Below are 18,683 nucleotides of genomic sequence, written 5' to 3' on the forward strand. Positions count from 1 at the left end.
GCCAAAAAATTCACCTTTGCTGCTTTTTTTTTTTTTCCTGGATCGGTAGTTAAAATTAGGAATATTTATTTCAGCTGGCTCTGGGGAACTCTGAAGGGTTTTTTTCTTAAGCTGATGGTGGTTTTTTCAGCCATTTAGAGCCAGCTGCTGCCCTCTCATGCAAGGCCATGGCAGCTTTATATGTCGGACTAATGTAACTGAAACAGGGCAAAGGCCTGTAATGCTGAGGGCTGGGCTATGACAGTGGCTTCCCGTGGGTGTAAGGCACAATGGCCCTGTAGGTGAGGTTGGAGAAAATATCTGATGGTGTTTCCAGATCCGGCAAGAGTTCTCGTCCTTCTCACCTCCTCTGTCCCCAGTTGATACCAGCAGCTCACATGGTGGGTTTGGACAAGAAGTTAGCTATCAATCAACTTTTATAAACAGAAATGAGGTCTTCGTGTTGTTCATAAGAATAAATGTGTGGAAATAAACCAGAATGTTTAAATACGCAAGTGGTAATCACAAAATGTAGAGAAAAGTGAAAATATCTTTAGAATAAATGCTTAATATTAGGTCATGGTTAAACACTCTTAATGATAAAATATGGGGTGGGACAAAGATAATTTGCATATCTTTATTTGAAATGAAACCCTTTTTTTTTTCCTCCCCCAAAATGTTGTAGGTTGAGCAGGTTGAGGAAGGAACTCCTGGAAGATTGAAAGTTACAGCCAAGTCCACAAAGGGGACACAAATAATTGAAGGAGAATACAATACTGTGAGTCTAAATACCTGAAGAACATGAAATAGCCTTCCATTTAATGTTGAGATTTTGTGGGATGTTTTTATCCATAGTTAGATTTTTTTTAAGTTATTTTAATCATCAAAATATGGTAATTGCACAGAATCAACAGGTAATTAACGTGACAAAAGTCCCAGAATCCATAGTCAGGAGTCTTTGCCAAATCACTTGCTTGCTTTTGAAACCTGTTTCTTAGCTTAGGGATGTAGTGAGCTTGGTCATGTGGAATCAGTTGCAGGATTTTTCCCCCATGGGATATTTGCCATAAATGATGAGGAATGATTTAGAACAGCTTTCATAGCAAATAAAGCATGTTCTGGAGTTAGCACAAAACAATGGTCTGTGCAAGACTAAATAAACAGGTGTCATGTCTTCTTAAGACCTGTTGCTGATGCAGCATCTTCACAAAACCAGCTAATGCCCTGTGGCAAGTCAGTCGGGGAACTTCATTATCCACTTAGAACAGTAAAATTGCGCTGTGCAGGTATGCCATTATATGTTTGATGGACTGTTTCCATCACGCCTCACCCCACTCATTTTCTTAGGCCTTGGTGCTGGAAGTGGGGGAGGAGGGGAAATTGTGAATAAAGTGTTTGGAACTACCCAGAGTGCATAAAGACAAGCATTTGCCAGCCTGGGATTTTAGGCTGCAAATGCTGTGTGCCAGTGACCTCATTCACCTGTACAGTGCATCACTCGTCCCATAACAAGGACATGCCTCAGTTCATCTGAGGGCCAATATTTGGTAAAGTTTAGCAATAACAACAGTGCTGTTGCACAGTGTTGTAATACTGTATTTCCTGGTCCACAGCAGTGAAAGCTTTTTAGCTAGCAAATCAGTGTCATCCTTTCATTAAAGAAATTTCTGATTTCTTATTAAATCTTTCGCTGAAATGCTGTCACTCCTCATAGAAGGTATGAGCTGTGTGTGATGCATTTTAAGACCTTCAGCTCTGAAGATCTGGCATGCATGCTTGGTCAACTAAAAGAGCTGAAGCAGATCTCCGATTCCTTCAGCACAATTCTTAGTTGTCGTGTAAGAAACTTTGTGTAGTTACCTGGGCAGCTGTCCAAGACTGGAGAGCTCATAGCACTTTTCCTTGTGCAAGTATAGGCTGGAACTTGTTTTGCTTGTTAAGGTAGCCAAGTTGATAGGATGGGTAAGAATTTGGCCCAGTCTGTTCGTCATTCTGAACAAATGTTCAAACAAATACATTCAACAAATAATATTCTTTGGCAGTGACTTGGCTGAGACAATATGTAAGTAAATAATATTTTCTGATCAAAACAAAGGTTACTGTATCGTCTTTTTATTTGTCTAAGCATCTGAGTTTCCTTCCTAAAGAGCCCTTTCGTTATGGAGCATTTTGGGTCACCTGCTCTTGTAGGTATAACAATTTGGTATAAAATTGTGAGGGAATAAGGAATCTGACCCTAACTAATTTGTTCAGAATACTCGTGAGGTTTTTTTTTTTTCAGGGAAAGCTATTTGGCTGTATTTAATCTTACTATTAAAGCCTAAAGCCTGGTATTGTTAGGTCATGGTGGTGGTGTGGCTTGTTTTGAACTCTGTGACTGTACATATTCATTGTAAAGTGACCAAGCCTTAGATACTAATCCATAGTATATAATGAAAATAATAGATAGCCACATGCAAATGCACTTTTGAGGTTTTAAAAAATCAGTAATGTACACTGCTGTTTTGCAGGTGTTGCTAGCAATCGGAAGAGATGCATGCACAAGAAAAATTGGTTTGGACAAAGTTGGAGTGAAGATCAATGAAAAGTAAGGACAGATGTCTGTATACCATTCACTTATGAGCTTGTGTCACTTACTGGTGGTGCGTAGACATTTAAATGCTTTGAGGAAAAATTTATTTCCTCTTTGCACACACTTGGATAGGAGACTATGTAGCAAATAGTTGCATTTTTCTCCCATAGTACTGCCACATTTGCTTTTTTGATACTGCAACGTCAGTTCCTAAATGCTGGGAGTCAGAAGTGTCTGCTCCATTCTGTCTAGGTTCACATGTCAGTCTCAGCTTCTTCCAGTGACCGGGCTTTCTAGGATCTGTCAGTTGTTCCTTGTACTCTCTTCTTCTCATCTTCTTGTTTTCATCTCTACCACCTCTTGGGGCAGAGATGTAATTGTTCCTACAGGCTTTTAGTGTTGTGGGGTTTGTTTATATTTGAATGTAAATGCTACTATATGTTTACTGTGAAATATAAGGTCAAAGAAGCATTCCTTAAACTCACAGTTGGGTTCATGATGTGTTTTACATCTTGGAGAAGTTTATTTCTTGCCTTAGAGCAACCCTTGGGAACAACCTGTCTCCTGCAGAGGAGCATTTAATGTTTAATGTAGTGAAGTCGTTGCACCAGGGAGTGGAGCTATTGGTAACGTTTTCGATACTGGTAACTAAAACACCTAGGCACATGGGGCCTAGATGATCTTCCCTGTGAAGAAAAGACATGGGACCACGACTTGACTTGGTGGTCTATGGCAAAACAGCGCAGAGGGCAGCTTATATGTGAATGCCGTGACTGATGTTGCTGAAGGGAACTGTTGCGAAGTTCTAAATAAGTGGAAATTTTGGTCCACTCAAAAGGTCAGAGCCGTGTTGTCTTGTAGAACAGTACACATCTTTTGATATCAGGACACCTACTGGTAGCTTAATAGAATGAGCTATACAATTATTAGCATGAACTGTATATTTGTTAACAAGAGGAAAATTGAAGAAGCTGGATTTTAATACACCGCTGGCCCCTCAAGTAACTCTGTGACTGTTTCTGTGCCTGTCTGATTAGGTTTCCCTGTTACACTTCTTTCCTGCAGTGATTACTGCACTATCTCATTTATTAATGAAGTAGGAAGTATTAATAATTAAAAACTTCCATTAGCTCAGTACACTTATAGCTAAAAAAGCTTGCTGGCTGTCCCTTAAGTAGGGTGTTTGAACAGCTTGACCTGTCTCTGTATAGAAGCCTGAAGGCTAAATTTATAGAAGCTGCTTCAGCCACTGGACTGGAGTTTCAGTAGTAGAGAAATTCTTCTCTCCTGGAGCTTAGGTGGAAGAATGTTTCTTTCTGTCATCCCTCAAAGTTGCCAGTACACAGGTCAGCTGGTATTAGAGGGTGTCTGAGGAAGGGATTTGTGCTTCACCAAAGAATTGATTCAGGAGATGAATTGCAACTTCATGGGCTACCCTTATCCAATGTGTACATTCCTGTAGTTTTGGTCATATTTGCACTACTTTACATTCTTGCCCAAGACTGTAAGATTGTGAATATTACTTCTTTCCCCTCATACTTCAAATATGTGTCTTTCTCTTAAAGCTAAAGGGCCTAACTTCTGCAAGGTTATTTATACCTCCAGTCTTCATGGCAGAACACTTGAATTTTTTTTCTTGTTAATTCAAACTGCAGAACAGGAAAAATTCCTGTCAACGATGAGGAGCAAACAAACGTGCCGTATATCTATGCTGTTGGAGATATACTGCAGGACAAGCTGGAACTCACACCAGTGGCAATCCAGGCAGGAAGATTGTTAGTTCAAAGGCTTTATGCTGGGGCAACCAGTAAGGTAAGGAACCATTTGCCACAAAACACTTGTCATTGCTTTGCTTCAAAGTGCGGAGTGCAAGTCTGCTAGTTTATGGAAAACAGTAGGCCTTTAAGGATTAGCTTTGATGATCACTTTAATTTTCCCCTTGCAAAGATATTACTGCAGATATGTTCTGCTAATTGTGTAGGATGAAATTAATACCTTATGGATTAAGCAGTGGTCTTTTTTTTTCTATTAAGAGGTTTTATTTTTCTCTGAGTATAATGATAATAAAATTAACTGAGATCATTTAACTTGTTTTTAGCTCTACTGCCTTCCCTAAAAGTCAGCAATCATTCCGTCCCATTAAGCGCTTTAACTCGAACTCATAGGCAGTTTACTAAACCTATCTATGGTCCCTAATAGAGTATAATAGAGGTTGTGATGCTCTTCATTTTCAGTGTTATTTCCACTAATTTTTTCACTTCTCATCTATCTGTTTTCAATGTAACACATAGTTTTGCTTGTAATTGAATATGGACATGAAGGAAAATTAAACATACCAATAAGTCTTCACGGATTTATACCTGAGAGTTGAATTCATCAATTCAGTGTTTACATTTCATACGTGTGCAATTGTAGGTTTCAGCCAAGTTATACTAGTCCAAATAGGAGTAACATGGGTACTCATTTACACCTTATCTTTAAACCAGGAGGAAAGGAGAGCCTTTAAAAAGCCTTTAAAGAACAACAATCCAAGCACCACTGATGTGGGTGCTTGTCTCACCTTCCTAACCAGAGGGCATGAGTATAAAGGTTTTTCTCTTTTAGAGCCTGTTTACTCATATCAAGTTCAGCTGTCAGCCAGATTTAGAGCTTGATTGAGTTGTTTATTTTAGGTTGGCAGGTATTGTGGTAACAGAATCCTGAATCAGTGTGCATATTGTCATTACATCAGTCAGGCAAAGTTTAAGAAAAACTTAGTTGGAGCCAGAATTTTTTAATTGTTGCAATGCTATGGATGTATCTTAATTTACATTTTATGCCAGATAACTGTCTCTCAGGGTACAAAAATCCTTATGCTGCCAAAGAAAGCAACACCTTTTTCTGTGAATCCAAGAAATTAGTAACTACTTAGATGGGAACTTGGCATATGTTGCTGTTGTAACAAATCTGGAAAGGGTGATTGTGTGAAACATAATGAAGTTAGGGATAGGTGGGGAAAGAATAGTAAGCAGCATCTTTGCTGATCCCTGGTCACAAAGGAAATCAGAGTTGAAATCTGTAGAAAATAAAATCACTAAAATTACAGCTGACCAGCCTGCTAGTCTGCTATGGCAGAATGACTAATTTGGTGGATATGGGGAGAGCAGTGAACGTTGTTTACTTCGACTTTAGTAAAGGCTTTTGACACTGTGTCCCATAACTTTCTCATAGATAAAACCGATGAAGTACAGACTAGATAAGTGGACAGTGAGGTAGATTGAAAACTGGCTGAACTGTCAGGCGTAGAGGGCTGTGACCAGCATTATAAAGGCCAGCTGAAGGTCGGCCAGTAGTGGTGTGCCACAGGGTTGGATACTTGGTCCGATACTGTTCAACACCTTCATTAATGATCTAGATGGTGAGATAGAGAGCACCCTCAGCAAGTCTGCAGATGATACGAAACCAGGGAAGTGACTGATGCAACCAGTGTTTGTGCGGTCACTCAGAGGGACCTTGTCAGGTTGGAGAAACGGGCTGACAGGGTTCTCATGGAGTTCAGCAAGGAGAAGTGCAGAGTCCTGCACCTGGGGAGATGTAACTCCATGCACTGGCACAGACTGGGGACAAACAGCTGGAAAGCAGCTGTGCAGAGAAAACCTCAGGGGGGTATGGAGGACAAGATGACCATGAGCCAGCAATGTACCCTCATGGCAGAGAAGATCAGTAACGTCCTGGGCTGCATCCTGCAGATGCATCCTGGCAGAGCATTGCTGGCAAGTAGAGAGAAGTCATCTTTTCCCTTCCACTTGGTTCCAGTGAGACAGGTTTGGATTTTGTGTCCAGTTTTGGGCTCCTCAGTACAAGAAGGGCAGGGCAAGTCCAGCAAAGGGTCAGGACTATGATTAAGGGACTGGAGCATCTGACACGAGGAGAAGCTGAGACAGCTGGGAATTTTTATACCCTGTGGAAGAGATGGCTGGTGGGGGCTCTTGTATCAGTGTGTATTTATACCTGATGGTAGAAGGTAAAGGAGATGGAGCCAGACTCTTCAGGGGTATAAAGTGCAAGGACAAGAGGCAATGGATTCAAACTGAAACATGGGAAAGTTCCATTTAAACATAAGAAGAAACTTCTTCACCATGAGGGTGGTCAGGCCCAGAGAGAGAGCCTCTAGAACACGTAAAGCTCCAGTGAAGTCATGAGTCAATGTTTGCCTCTCATGGTATGTGATTTGGCACACAGTATGAGTCCTAGTTCTGTCCCCTCAAGTGGCTGTAGTTCATGTCTTTGGTTCTTCAGCATCACATAGGACACAGTTGATAAAAAAGATGGGTTTTGGATGGTGGTGGTGTCTTTGCAGCATCACCAGCTAAAAATAGCATGCTTTGTAGGAGTTGAACAGTCTACTTTTTATCTCCAGGTTGACCTGTGATCTGGCACGTTTTTAAAACATGGCACTGAATTTCCTCTTCCTTTTAATCCATGCATACTAATGTCAGTGTGTCTTTAAACTGTATTTCTGTTCTTGCTCTGAGAGGGACAAACCCAAACCTGTGGTTTAATTTAAAACAATTAAAAAAAATACAGTCAAGTTTCAGAATTATGAGTAATCTGACTTTTCTTCCTGTCTTTCAGACTGCTGAATTTTTACCCAGTGTGTTGATTTTATTCTTAATGTTTTGTGGGTTTTTGTTTTGTTTTGTATGCCACACAGTGTGACTATGTGAATGTTCCAACTACTGTATTCACTCCTTTGGAGTATGGAGCCTGTGGGTATTCTGAAGAGACTGCGGTGGAGAAGTTTGGGGAGGAAAACGTTGAGGTAAATGCTTTAGTTTAAATGCCTCTGGATTTTAAGTTCCCAATTTGTAATTTAAAATATATATAATGTTAAGAGTCAATTAAAGCAGTGTTCTGTGCTCTGATGTAAGGGCAGGAGGCGACTAGGTACGTTTTTGTTTTCCTTGGCAGTTCCTGGGCATATTATAAAAATAGTCCACAATTCTGTTAGCTCTAGTTGCAAATATGTTCTGTTTCTGGCAAACAGGGCTTGAAGGTGGAATGTTTGATATTTTCTTTTTTTTAAAAAAAGATTTCTTTGTGTTTGCAAATACTTCAGGATAAATTAAAGCTGAGTATGTGCTAGAAGCAATACATTGCTTTTAATGTCAAAGTGGAGCTTTTTGTAACTACAGTGTGGCAAATTCCTTGCCATGGTGATTTTTACTTGATAAAGCCAAATGTTATGCTCGTTTTTCCTGTTTCTTTTGATTATGCAGGGAAATGTGTGCTTAATTTTGCTCATGTGAGTAATCCCTTTTCATTCATTGGGATTGCTGGTCAAGAGTGAAATTAGACATATGTAAGCACTTAGTGCCAGAGGCTGTTCTTACAAAATACTGTACTGACCACATTACAGAAAGCATGAGGGGAGGGAGTCTGACAATAAATTGAACTTTTATGTCCCGTGAAGATCACCTGAGAAGCATTATTTGGGGAAATAAGCTGATAAGTGGCAGTTTACGAACCTGAGAACCTGCCTCCCTCTTAGCTTTGTCAATTACATTTTTTGAATTGGAACATGGAGAGAAGAAGTAAATATGACTCAAAACAGCAGTGTGTCAAGTACTGTTAACCTGACTACAAGGCAAAGGCTTAAATTCTCATCTGCCCATGAAGTTTGTATATACAGAGTCAAATTTTTGTTATTGAGTCAAATTCTTGCTGTGACATTTTAAACACTGGTCCCTTCTTTGTGGAAGAATGCACTTGAAATGCACTTTCAATTTTCAAAGCCATTTTTTAAAATGTGCATCCAGAAGCATTTGTGTTCTGGCTAAGTTCTCATTTAGTTTTTTCTGGCTTCTTTATCATGTCACCATATTGGCTTTTGCTTTTGCAAGCTTCAGTAAGATTATTGAGTCACATCTGTCATTCCATTAAACTTCAGTTTCAGGTAGCCATAATTATGAATGCTTTGTGAGCCCATTAATATGGAAAAACATTAAGTTGTCTTTCCTAGTTTGTGAAGGAATGTATTTTTACTGGAGTTATGATCAATTAAAATTTTATTTAAAATAGTAATCAATTTGAGATTACCTTATAATGGGAGCTGTCAGGAGTTCTGGGTAGAACAGTGCCTCAAAACACCCCATCGTTTTCTGAGGTAAGTGCTATACAGGTGGGCGAGCAGCCTTACCTGCAGTTAGGAATCTGCCCAGTGGCACTGGTTGGGACAGACAAGAAAATGTGTTGGGTTTTTAATGTACTTTCCATTTTGCAGTGATACACAATACTATCTCTCCTAAACCCAGGCTCTTCCCATTTTCTGCTCTGAGAAATATTTTTGCCTTCATTCTGGGTAAACCCAGAGACAGTACAGCCTTCTGTGAGGGAAGCTTGTAATTGTCTTTTTTAATGAAAGCATGGTGAACTGCATCCTGGAAGTGTAATATACTTACGGTTTCTTTTTTCTTTAATTATTGGACGACACTAGCAGTTGTTTTGTAGAGGCTTCCTTCTTTGGACTTCACCAAGGGGAAAGAGTTTTGCCCTTATTTCAGATATTCCAAATGCTACGTGCATGGCTCATTATTTAAGATAATCTGGCACTTCTGAGAAGATCTGCTCTCTGCTGTGAAATTACATAACTGTTTTTGTGGGTTTTTTTTTAACTTGTGTTGTATTTTCAGGTGTACCATAGTCATTTCTGGCCACTGGAATGGACTGTGCCATCCAGAGACAACAACAAATGCTATGCAAAGATAATTTGCAATATTCAAGATAACGTAAGTGCTTCTTTCCTTCCAGGGAAAACAGTAGCTCTATGTTCATCATAGAGACCATTGATACTACAGCTATAAATAGGTTATTTTTAACAATTAAACAGTTTTTTATTATACCAATATTTTTATTACAATAAATTATAATAATTTAATTAAAAAAATTCATTTTAAACTTAGATATATTTTTTTCTGCCTTTTGAAATGTAATAAATATGTATAGTTGTCATGGTTTAACCCTGGCTGGCAACTAAGTACCCCACAGCCACTTGCTCACTACCACCCCCCACCCCCCAGCAAGATGGGGAGGAGAATCGGGGAAAAAGGTAAAACTCGAGGGTTGAGATACAAACAATCTAGTAATTGAAATAAAATAAAATAACAATTTTAAGGAAAAAGAGAGAGAAAGGAAGAACAAAATCCAAAGGGAAGGGGGGGAAAAAAAAGTGATGCACAATACAATTGCTCACCACTTGCTGACCAATGTCCAGCCAGTCCTCGAGCAGCGATCAGCCCCTCCTGGCCAACTCCGCCCCCCCCCCCCCCCCCGTCCAGTTTATATACTGAGCGTGGTATTCTATGGTATGGAATGTTCCTTTGGCTAGTTCGGATCAGCTGTCCTGGCTGTGTCCCCTCTGAATTTCTTGTGCTGCTTCAGCCTTCTCACTGGCAGAGCCTGAGAAACTGAAAAGTCATTGACTTAATATGAGCATTACTTAGCAACAACTAAAAATATCAGTGTGTTATCAACACTATTCTTATACTAAATCTAAAAAATGGTACTGCACCAGCTACTAACAAGAAAATTAACTCTATCCCAGCCAAAACCAGGACAATAGTGATGCAATACTTTGTTTGTACAAAACCAACCCTTAGTAAAATAGAAAACTCTGCCATTACTATTGGTATATGGTGTGTCTTCCATGTACCTAAAATAAGTAGAGATCTCTAAGACTTCATTGAAATGTGAGGGAATCAATGCATGTAAAAATGGTTAGAAGTTTTATCAGTTTTTCTTATTCTCCCCTCCCCAAACTGGGACATTCTTTTCTAAGAGATTCTTCTCTCTGAAATTGAGGTCACTCAGAAGCCATCACAAATTGAAACCTCTGCAAATCCACGTGTCTATAAAACCCTTGAGCTCGTTCTAACAGGATTAATGTACCTTGCCTGTACAAATCTCATTTAAAGTGATAATGCCAGGATTATCCTTGGACTAGGATAAAATTTCCTGGCAATGGAACGTACCATACCTGCTGAAGCACAAGGGAAATTACTAATTGGTTAAAAGACTGGTATGCCCCTCTCTGAATGATCATCATCTATTTAATAAAAAAATTAGTTGATTTTAATAATATACATTATTATGAAGAATAATATGCTGTTAAAATATATTCCTGTTAAGGTAGTGGCGTATCAGTCCTAAAAAAAAAATACATGTTTTACCTCTTTTCTTTCATCATTAGATACAGATTTATCTTTCTGCAATCTTTCTAAGCATCACATCACCATTTTGTAAAATCTTCAAAACTGTCTGGTTTTGCCCATCTCCTCCTGGAGGAGTCTGCACTAGTGTGGAAGCTATTTTAGAACCCATGGTTATGGTCATAATCCAAAGTTACTTAAGGAAATGAAAAGGCTTAATGGTGATTGAAAGTGTTTCATTGATTTGTTTCCATTCGTTGTCCTGAAAATTTGGAACATGTTTAAACATCTAGTGGTAGAGCTGGAAGTTACCCTGGATGAAAAATAGTTCAGTAACTATTTTAAATCGTAGTTATCTTGATTTCGTTATTACATATGTCCATATTTTTAAAGGAAAATAAGGTAATAACTAAAATGGAATTATCCTTATTAGAGCGTTACTTACGTAAATAAACCCTGTTGTAAATCTCAGTCCTCAGGCCTACTGAAAGAAAAACAACTTTTCAGTGTATTACTGAGTATCCACACTCCCTTATACATGATATTTAGCAGGAGGAGCAGAAAAGTTTTGATAGCCAACTGGGCCACGTCTGTGCTCAGCAAGATCTGATTAATGCCCTAAAAGCCACTAAAGAGCAGTTTGTACTTGCTAAAGGAGACTTGCTTTTCTTAGAGAAGCAAGCCTTTCTTTAAGAAAAGCAGGTCAGGTCAGCACAGCTTGTTCTGTTGAGTGCTGAGGCTATATGTGCAGTAGTTTGACGTATTTTGCAATTGAACAGTAGTACAGATATGAGAAGTGTGAAGTAATAATATCTTCCTTGTAACTGGATGCCTTTCAGTTTCTTTTGCCAGTCTCTAGGTGTATTATCTCCCAATGACAGCAAACACTGCAGCTGGAGTAGTTGTCAGTTTAGTTATGATACACTTCTTGCTGTACCTGGTTAGCCAGAACTTCAGCTTGTGACCCTTTCCTGTAAGCAATTACCAACTTGAAAGTTCCTCGGTAGATAACGCACCATGTAGCCATCTAGCATAGGCCCTGATGCTGCAAACCTTCATGCAAGGTGCTCGTCTTTACTTAGGCAAGCAGTCTGTTGGAATGAGTGGAGTAGCTTGCCTGAATAAAATTTAAATGCAGGTTGCAATTTGGACAAACAAAATAATCAAGCATAGACCATGGTGTGTGTTAAATTTGTATGCTGTTGGCGTCAATGGAGGACTCCTGCACAAAACTTTGTAAGGCAGCTGTTTCTTGAGTTCTTAGTTGAATCTTTTCCTTTTCAGAAAGAACAAAATTATACCAACTATTTCCCATCTGTTGGCGCTAATGATAGTTCACATTTGTGTGGTTACGTTTATTTGTGGTATGTTTTGTTAGCTGATTAAATTATATGCTCTTGAGTAAGAAAACCTTACATGTTGTCTAAAGAGAACTGAATGCATTGACTGTGCTTGCACTTGATTATCTTTGCTATTTAGGAGAGAGTCATTGGTTTCCATGTCCTTGGTCCAAATGCTGGAGAAGTCACCCAAGGGTTTGCAGCTGCTATTAAATGTGGGATCACAAAAGAGCAGCTGGACAGCACCATAGGAATTCATCCCGTCTGTGCAGAGGTTTGTATACATAGCCCAGCTTTCGTAGCATTCTGGGGTAAGGTGCTGGAAATCTGAATAGCAGAGCTCTATTAAAGAGGTCTGAAATTGGGGGAAGGTAGAGGGGAAGGAAGGACAGGAAATGATCTGGTTTTACCATTTAGCAATCTAACACATAGATTATTGGGAGATTATTTTTTTTTTAGTGTGTTCATTTGTGAAATGTTTATCGTCTCCCCTAATCCAGTGGTGTCTCTGCTGGAAAGTATAGATTTTTTCCTTCCACTCAAAGATCCATTTATGAGGTCTTCAAATAGTATTTCTGCTAAAATGATTCTCAAAGCTAATTTTTTTTAGATATGTGTGCTCAAAACAGGCTTGTAAACTGGTGTTGGGAAGGGGATCAGCTACATGACAATTTTTCGATCAAATTCTGCCCTTTTAAAGATTTCTCCTTTAACCTGTAGGCCTTCACTTTTGAAGTGAAGTATGTAAGGCCACACAAACGTTTCTTCTTGTGTTTGTCTTGCTGTTCCTCTGTAACAAAGAGCTTAATTTTCTCTAGCGGGTGGGGGACACCTTCTCCTAGGTGTAAATCAGAGATGCTCCACTGATTTGTAGTAGCATTAGGACCCATTTATATTAGCTGAGGATCCCTGCGAACTGTTTATGACCTTTGTAGGTCTTTTTACAGAATCTCTGTTTTTACCTGCTTATGTTAGCTACAAAGAGTTGTAAGAGTGCACCAGGATGCTGGTCTGCAGAAGTGAAGTCTGCTTCTCTTGTTTTGTGTTTCCAAAGAGATACAGTATATGCGATATAGTATGAACTCCATTAATGGAATGGACTGCTAGCATTCTAAATCATCTTCAAAGCATCTGCAATACAGATTCTGCTTTTTATCTGTAGTATTATCTAATGGTGTTCTTGGAAGCCCTTGAAGAGGGGTTGCAGGTCCTTACCTTATGGGGGCCCTGTGGAGGGAGAGCTTCAAGGGAGGGAGGCATTGTGAACTCAAGTGGGATATTAGCATATGCAGTGTGAAAAGGGGATGGTAGTCATAATTTATTCTGGACATCTGAGCTGCTAAAATTGAAACTGAATAGAATGATGATTAGACATAATTTAGGGAGGTAATTTCAGAAAATCATATTTGTTTGAGTGGTGGAGGAAGAAATTGGCTCAGGAGAAACACACTATTTAAAAGCTCCAGGGAACAGTGATAATTTTTAGTGCCAGTCTTCAAAAAGTTTTTTTGTGCCTGTTACTTTATTTGATCTCTTAAGCAGTAAACAAAAAATCAAAGTGCAAGATGGTATTCTTTGATTTAAAAAATGCTTAAACATTGTTGGGAATTTGTGAGGACTGCATATATCTGGATGAACAGAATGATGGATAATATTGGTGTTACTTTTATATCCATGTAAAAGCTAAAAAAAAAATGAAGTCTGATCTGAGCAGGAAAGGGACAGTGTTGGGGGGTCAAATGCTGACATCTTCACTGGCATTAGTACTAATTCATTGCTCTAAGAGTCTCCTGTGAAACATGGCACTACTCAACCTGAAGAAGACTGTAAGACTGAGGGTCCCATTTTTTCCTCGCTGCTAACAAGTTAGAGCCAGATTTTGCTTCTCTTATGTCAGCAGCATTTTATTCTTCAGAAAACATGAGTACTGCATGGAGTTTCCTGCAAGACAAAGTACAAATAACTGCAAGAACAGATTTGGTAGGACCTCAGCTTTATAGGGAATTACTTTGCAGCCTAGGCTGTACTGAACCGCTTGAAGTACAGGTGTGTATAATCAAGCAGCTGTGATGAAGAGCAAGTGTCTTCTGAAAGCTGAGATGATTCTTTGAGTTAGCTAATAATGGCTTTCCACTTGTTGGATCTAAGGTTTTGTCTTCACTTCAATACCTAACAAATTTTGTCAAAAAACTTGCATTTCCCATAATTATCAAATGACTCCCAGCTGGAGTTAGGGAGCTGTGTGGTCCCTGTAGCCATTGGAATTGGCTAGCACACTCACAGTTTGCAGTTCGGGCCAAAAAGAAAGAAGATAAATTTTGCATGTTTTAATCTTTGTCTTTCAAAGTGAAATAATAATAAGTGAAGATAATAAATGATAAATGTCAGTCTGTGAATCAGAACTGAAGAGTTAAAAAGCCTGTCTCAAGCCATGAACTATAGTTTAAATATATTGCTGTTCTTCTGCCATATATATTAGTCATGCATTTGTCTTCCTGATTTGTATGTAATGCTTTACATGCTTATAGAAAGTGGAAGAGATACATCATTTATTGATGTTGTTCTCTGAAATGCTGCTAGCAGCCCTAATGCAGCAGAGTTCCTACCTAGATAACTGTAGGGCTTTCAGATCCCCATTATCTTTAGATATTTCAGTGTTATTTGCATAACTGAAATGTGTATGTACTTTATTTTGTGCTAAGTTTATTCTTCCTGAGAGATGGCTTTGATGATAGCTAATTACTGCAACTTTGAACCATTTAGGCAGAAGTGGTTTTGATTTCCTTTTTTTCCTCTCTGTATTATTATCTACGCAAAACTATGCATATTTGCATAGTAAAGTTCTAATATTAAACAAGCTTTTGTAGGATTTTTTCTTCCTGAATTTTGATACCTTTTAATTTTACAATAATTATTTTTTAATACGTTGTTTTCTTTAATGTAAACTTGAGAGCAGTGAAGATTGGACTTTTTCAAACGACATTGACTAAGTGTTTCTTAGCCATTATTCAGAGGATACAGATCCCAGACATAATACCTACATCAGCAATCAGTTCCACATTTCTGTAATAACTAAAAAGGTACAGAGGCAAAATTTATGTTCTCCCCAAAGCTGTTGCCTTAGGTTAACTTCACTTTCCCAACAAAGAAGTTATCTTTGAGCCATAAAGACACGTATTCATTAGGTGCAAAGACCAGAGTTTATTATTGCTGAGCTTGTTTGCACTGTAGAAACTTAAGAGCATTAAGCAGAAGGTGGTATGAAGCCATGTGACTTCCTTAATTCTTTCTTTTCCACTGTATAAGGAAGACCATAAGGTAAATGAAGAGAACAAAGGGTATTTGTATGTGTGCGCATGCGCTATTTAGTGGCAAGGATTTAAAATGTATGTTTTTCATTATTCTTTTATTACTTTCAGAAATAGCTGTGGGTTTGAGCATTATGCCCATGTTGATCTTCCAGAAAAAATCCATTTTAGCCATACTAAAAATCTTCTTTTTTCTTTCTTTTCAGATATTCACCACCCTGTCCGTGACTAAGCGTTCTGGTGAAAGTACCCTTCAGGCCGGATGCTGAGGTTAAAGACCCCCATTCTTGTTATTGCCAGAGACTGACTTTCGTCACAGTGTCTGACCTGTGCAATTCAGAAGAAAGGTTTTTGGAGAAGTCATCCTCGGACATCTGTGGAAGTGTGTAGGTTTTAACCAGGGTGTTCCATCATGCTGAGGAGAAGAGCACTTTGGAAGTTGGTCACTTGTGGTGATTGGCTGGCAATTAGCAATGCAATGGGAATATTGATTGTCGAGCTGTTGCATAGCAGGGCATTTAACAAATGCTTTCATGAGGTCACAGCCTGAAGCCTGTATTGTCTGGTGGGCAGTGATGGAAGAACTGCTAGCGTAGCTGGACAGCAACTGTTTTGTTTTACTTTTATTCCTCTCTGTTTTCTTACCTGAACAAAGAACTTCTGAACTCAAGAAGATTATCACAATTGCATAGTGCCCATGCGTGCTCGGTTATAACACAGCAATTGCGAGGTCTCATGACCTTTACCAGCCTTTTACCAGCTCACATGGCTGTGGAGGGGAAGTTGTGTCTACATATTTGATCCTGAGGAAGAAGGTGTCTTTGGAAAAAAGTTTAGTACTGTCTAGAATAACGTATTTCTTGGCTTCCGAACTGACTCTGTTGTGACTTTTTATTTTAGAAAAACTTACTTGGGAAAATGTTCTCCTTAGTGAGAAAGGAAAACACTCTTTATTGAGGCCTTGTTGTACAGAAAGTTGTTGTGGTTTTTCTCCCTTGAAAGTAACAACCGTGCATATAACGTACATGTGATCTTAGCTTTATCTTGAATCTTATGAGATTATAATTAGTCCAATTAGTCCAATTAGACACAATTCCAATGTGGAATGAATTATACTTCCAAGAGCCCTGTGCAACTTTATTAAATTTGAATAAATCCTTCCTTTCCATATGAACTATCATATGCTGCACTGTTTCAGGTCTAAGTTGGCCAATTTGAACACAGCAGCAGTGAGACTCTCCCTCAGATTAGTGGCCCTGTAGAATCAAAAAAACCCAACCAAATGATACCCCCAAAACAAACAAGCAAACAAAACCCCCACCCAGCCTCCAAAAACCAATAGTGAAACTTCTTATACGTGGACATGGCCTAAAAGCTTATTTAGTTCCGTGTGTGCTTTGTTTTATATTTAATTAAGAAAACAATACTTTTACAACAGAGGTTTCCATGGAAAATAATGAATTCTTGAATATTCCTCCTGTGCTGGATAAACTGTATACATATTTATCAAGACATGGTGAAAATCCCTCTTTGTAATGGAAATGAATGTGCTTTATGATCTGTTTTTTCATTTCTGTCTGTTTTAGCAGAAAGGTTCAGATTACTTTTATTAAATGGTTCTCAGAAATTTAGTAGTGCGGTGTCAATAGAGGGTACACTCTCCAGCCCTCTGGACGGAATACCTTATGTCTAAATTTCTACCTGGCAACAAATTCATATATTTCTACTGAGAGTTCTAGAATAATGTTATAAGTTATTTTTATAAACTCATTTATAACTGAAGAATTTTTGAATGTGTTTTGTATGGTATCAAGAACTATCTGTAGTGCTATTTTTCTGGCCAGTTTATTAAAATAAATTGAGTATTTGCACAAACAGCTGTTCATTTTGATGCCTCTTCCATGCAAAGAAACTAGGTGACAGCAAGCTAACTTTTTATTTTGAAGGCCAGAAGAGGGCACCTTGGTAAATCCAACTGTGATTTGTTTCTGTCTTTTGAATTGTGAAGGTAGGCATTTCTCTGAGAAACAGAGTTTGGAGCTATTTTGTGTGCATTTTTTTGCATGTTAAACGTTTGAGAAGGGCACGCTTAAAAATGAGAAATTAATTAGGAAACCAACCTTCCACTATTTGCACTATGGCCCTCTGTGTGTAACTTCTGAAAACCCAGGAGTACAGGTTCCTGAGCTGTTTGGCAGTGTAGCTGTTCATATTTAAGCACATGGATAGCAGCATTTTCAAGCGAGTTTATGGGAAAGTCAAATCCTGGAGTGTAGGGAATAAAGACATGTATGGGCTTGGCTTTGCAAGGTTGGACCCACATACATCTGTTCCTGTGGGGTCATGTCATCATTAATAACGTGCATCTTCATACTAAGTGGCTTACAGTTCAGTAGTTGTTGTTTTTAATTACTTTTTTTTTCCTTTAAATTTAAAATTATGAGGCTTTTTTTGGTAGGGCATTTTTCTTTTATTTCTCCAGAAAGAAAACATTTTCAGGTGTGTATTTCTATGTCATCTATGCATGATGGTAGAGATACAGAATATATTATCACTTAAGGATGTATTAAATGCCAAAGCAAAGTATTTAATGTTTTTAGTAAATTGAGCATACACGGTAATACATGCTTCAGAAGCATATACTAGAAAATTTAACAAGTTAAACGATGTTTATATTCAGCTCATATTCATTAGTTATTCATGGTTTTTTGGAATTCTTACAGAGTGTGAGTAAGTGAGTGTCATCCTAAGATACTACAGACACAAATGCAGACAACAAACTTTAGCAGCGGTTTAACAGAGTTTCACTGACAGGCTCCAAGAATTACTCTCTTTTTCTTTTTCTTTTTCTTTTTCTTTTTCTTTTTTTTTTTTTTTTTTTTTCATAAGCTCTCCCACCCCAGCTGATCATTCCCCCTTTTACCCCTCTCCCCTTGGTGTGAGCTGTTGGAGCAATCCTAACTTCCCTGTAGGTCTTCCAGCTTGCATCCTGCCTTCCCTCTTGCAAGACCTGCTCCCTACTCAGAATCCCAGCACAGAAGTTGTACAATGGGGCAGGACCAGTTTCAGACAAGGTAGATCTCCTGAAGGTATCATGGGCGCTGGAGGTTTCTCAGTAGGGTACGTGTCTCGCTGGGCCCTGTGGGAAGACCTCGCACTTGTAAAGCCTGCGAACGATTGTGTCTTTGGCTGTGCTGCTGCGGCATGTCCCTTGCTCCACGATGCCATGTGGCAGCTGGTGGGTGACTGTAGGAGAAAAGCCATGGCTGTGTGCTGCTGGTGCATGCCATGCCAGTGC

General features: G+C 38.8%; 1 protein-coding gene across 3 annotated transcripts in view; it reads left to right on the forward strand.

Annotated features, from left to right (window-relative positions):
• The window catches only part of TXNRD1 (thioredoxin reductase 1), a 47,802-nt gene extending 30,540 nt beyond the window's left edge, over positions 1-17,262 (forward strand). For all 3 annotated transcript variants that reach the window (XM_005435055.4, XM_055710776.1, XM_027799439.2), the window contains 7 exons: positions 665-757; positions 2,490-2,566; positions 4,207-4,363; positions 7,245-7,352; positions 9,223-9,318; positions 12,217-12,351; positions 15,592-17,262. In XM_005435055.4, coding sequence (XP_005435112.2) covers positions 665-757; positions 2,490-2,566; positions 4,207-4,363; positions 7,245-7,352; positions 9,223-9,318; positions 12,217-12,351; positions 15,592-15,654 — 729 coding nt within the window. In that variant the 3' untranslated portion in view covers positions 15,655-17,262. The remainder of the gene's footprint in view (positions 1-664; positions 758-2,489; positions 2,567-4,206; positions 4,364-7,244; positions 7,353-9,222; positions 9,319-12,216; positions 12,352-15,591) is intronic.
• The last annotated feature ends 1,421 nt before the right edge of the window (positions 17,263-18,683 follow it).

The sequence above is a fragment of the Falco cherrug genome, chromosome 5 (genome assembly GCF_023634085.1).
Source record: "Falco cherrug isolate bFalChe1 chromosome 5, bFalChe1.pri, whole genome shotgun sequence".
NCBI lineage: Eukaryota > Metazoa > Chordata > Aves > Falconiformes > Falconidae > Falco > Falco cherrug.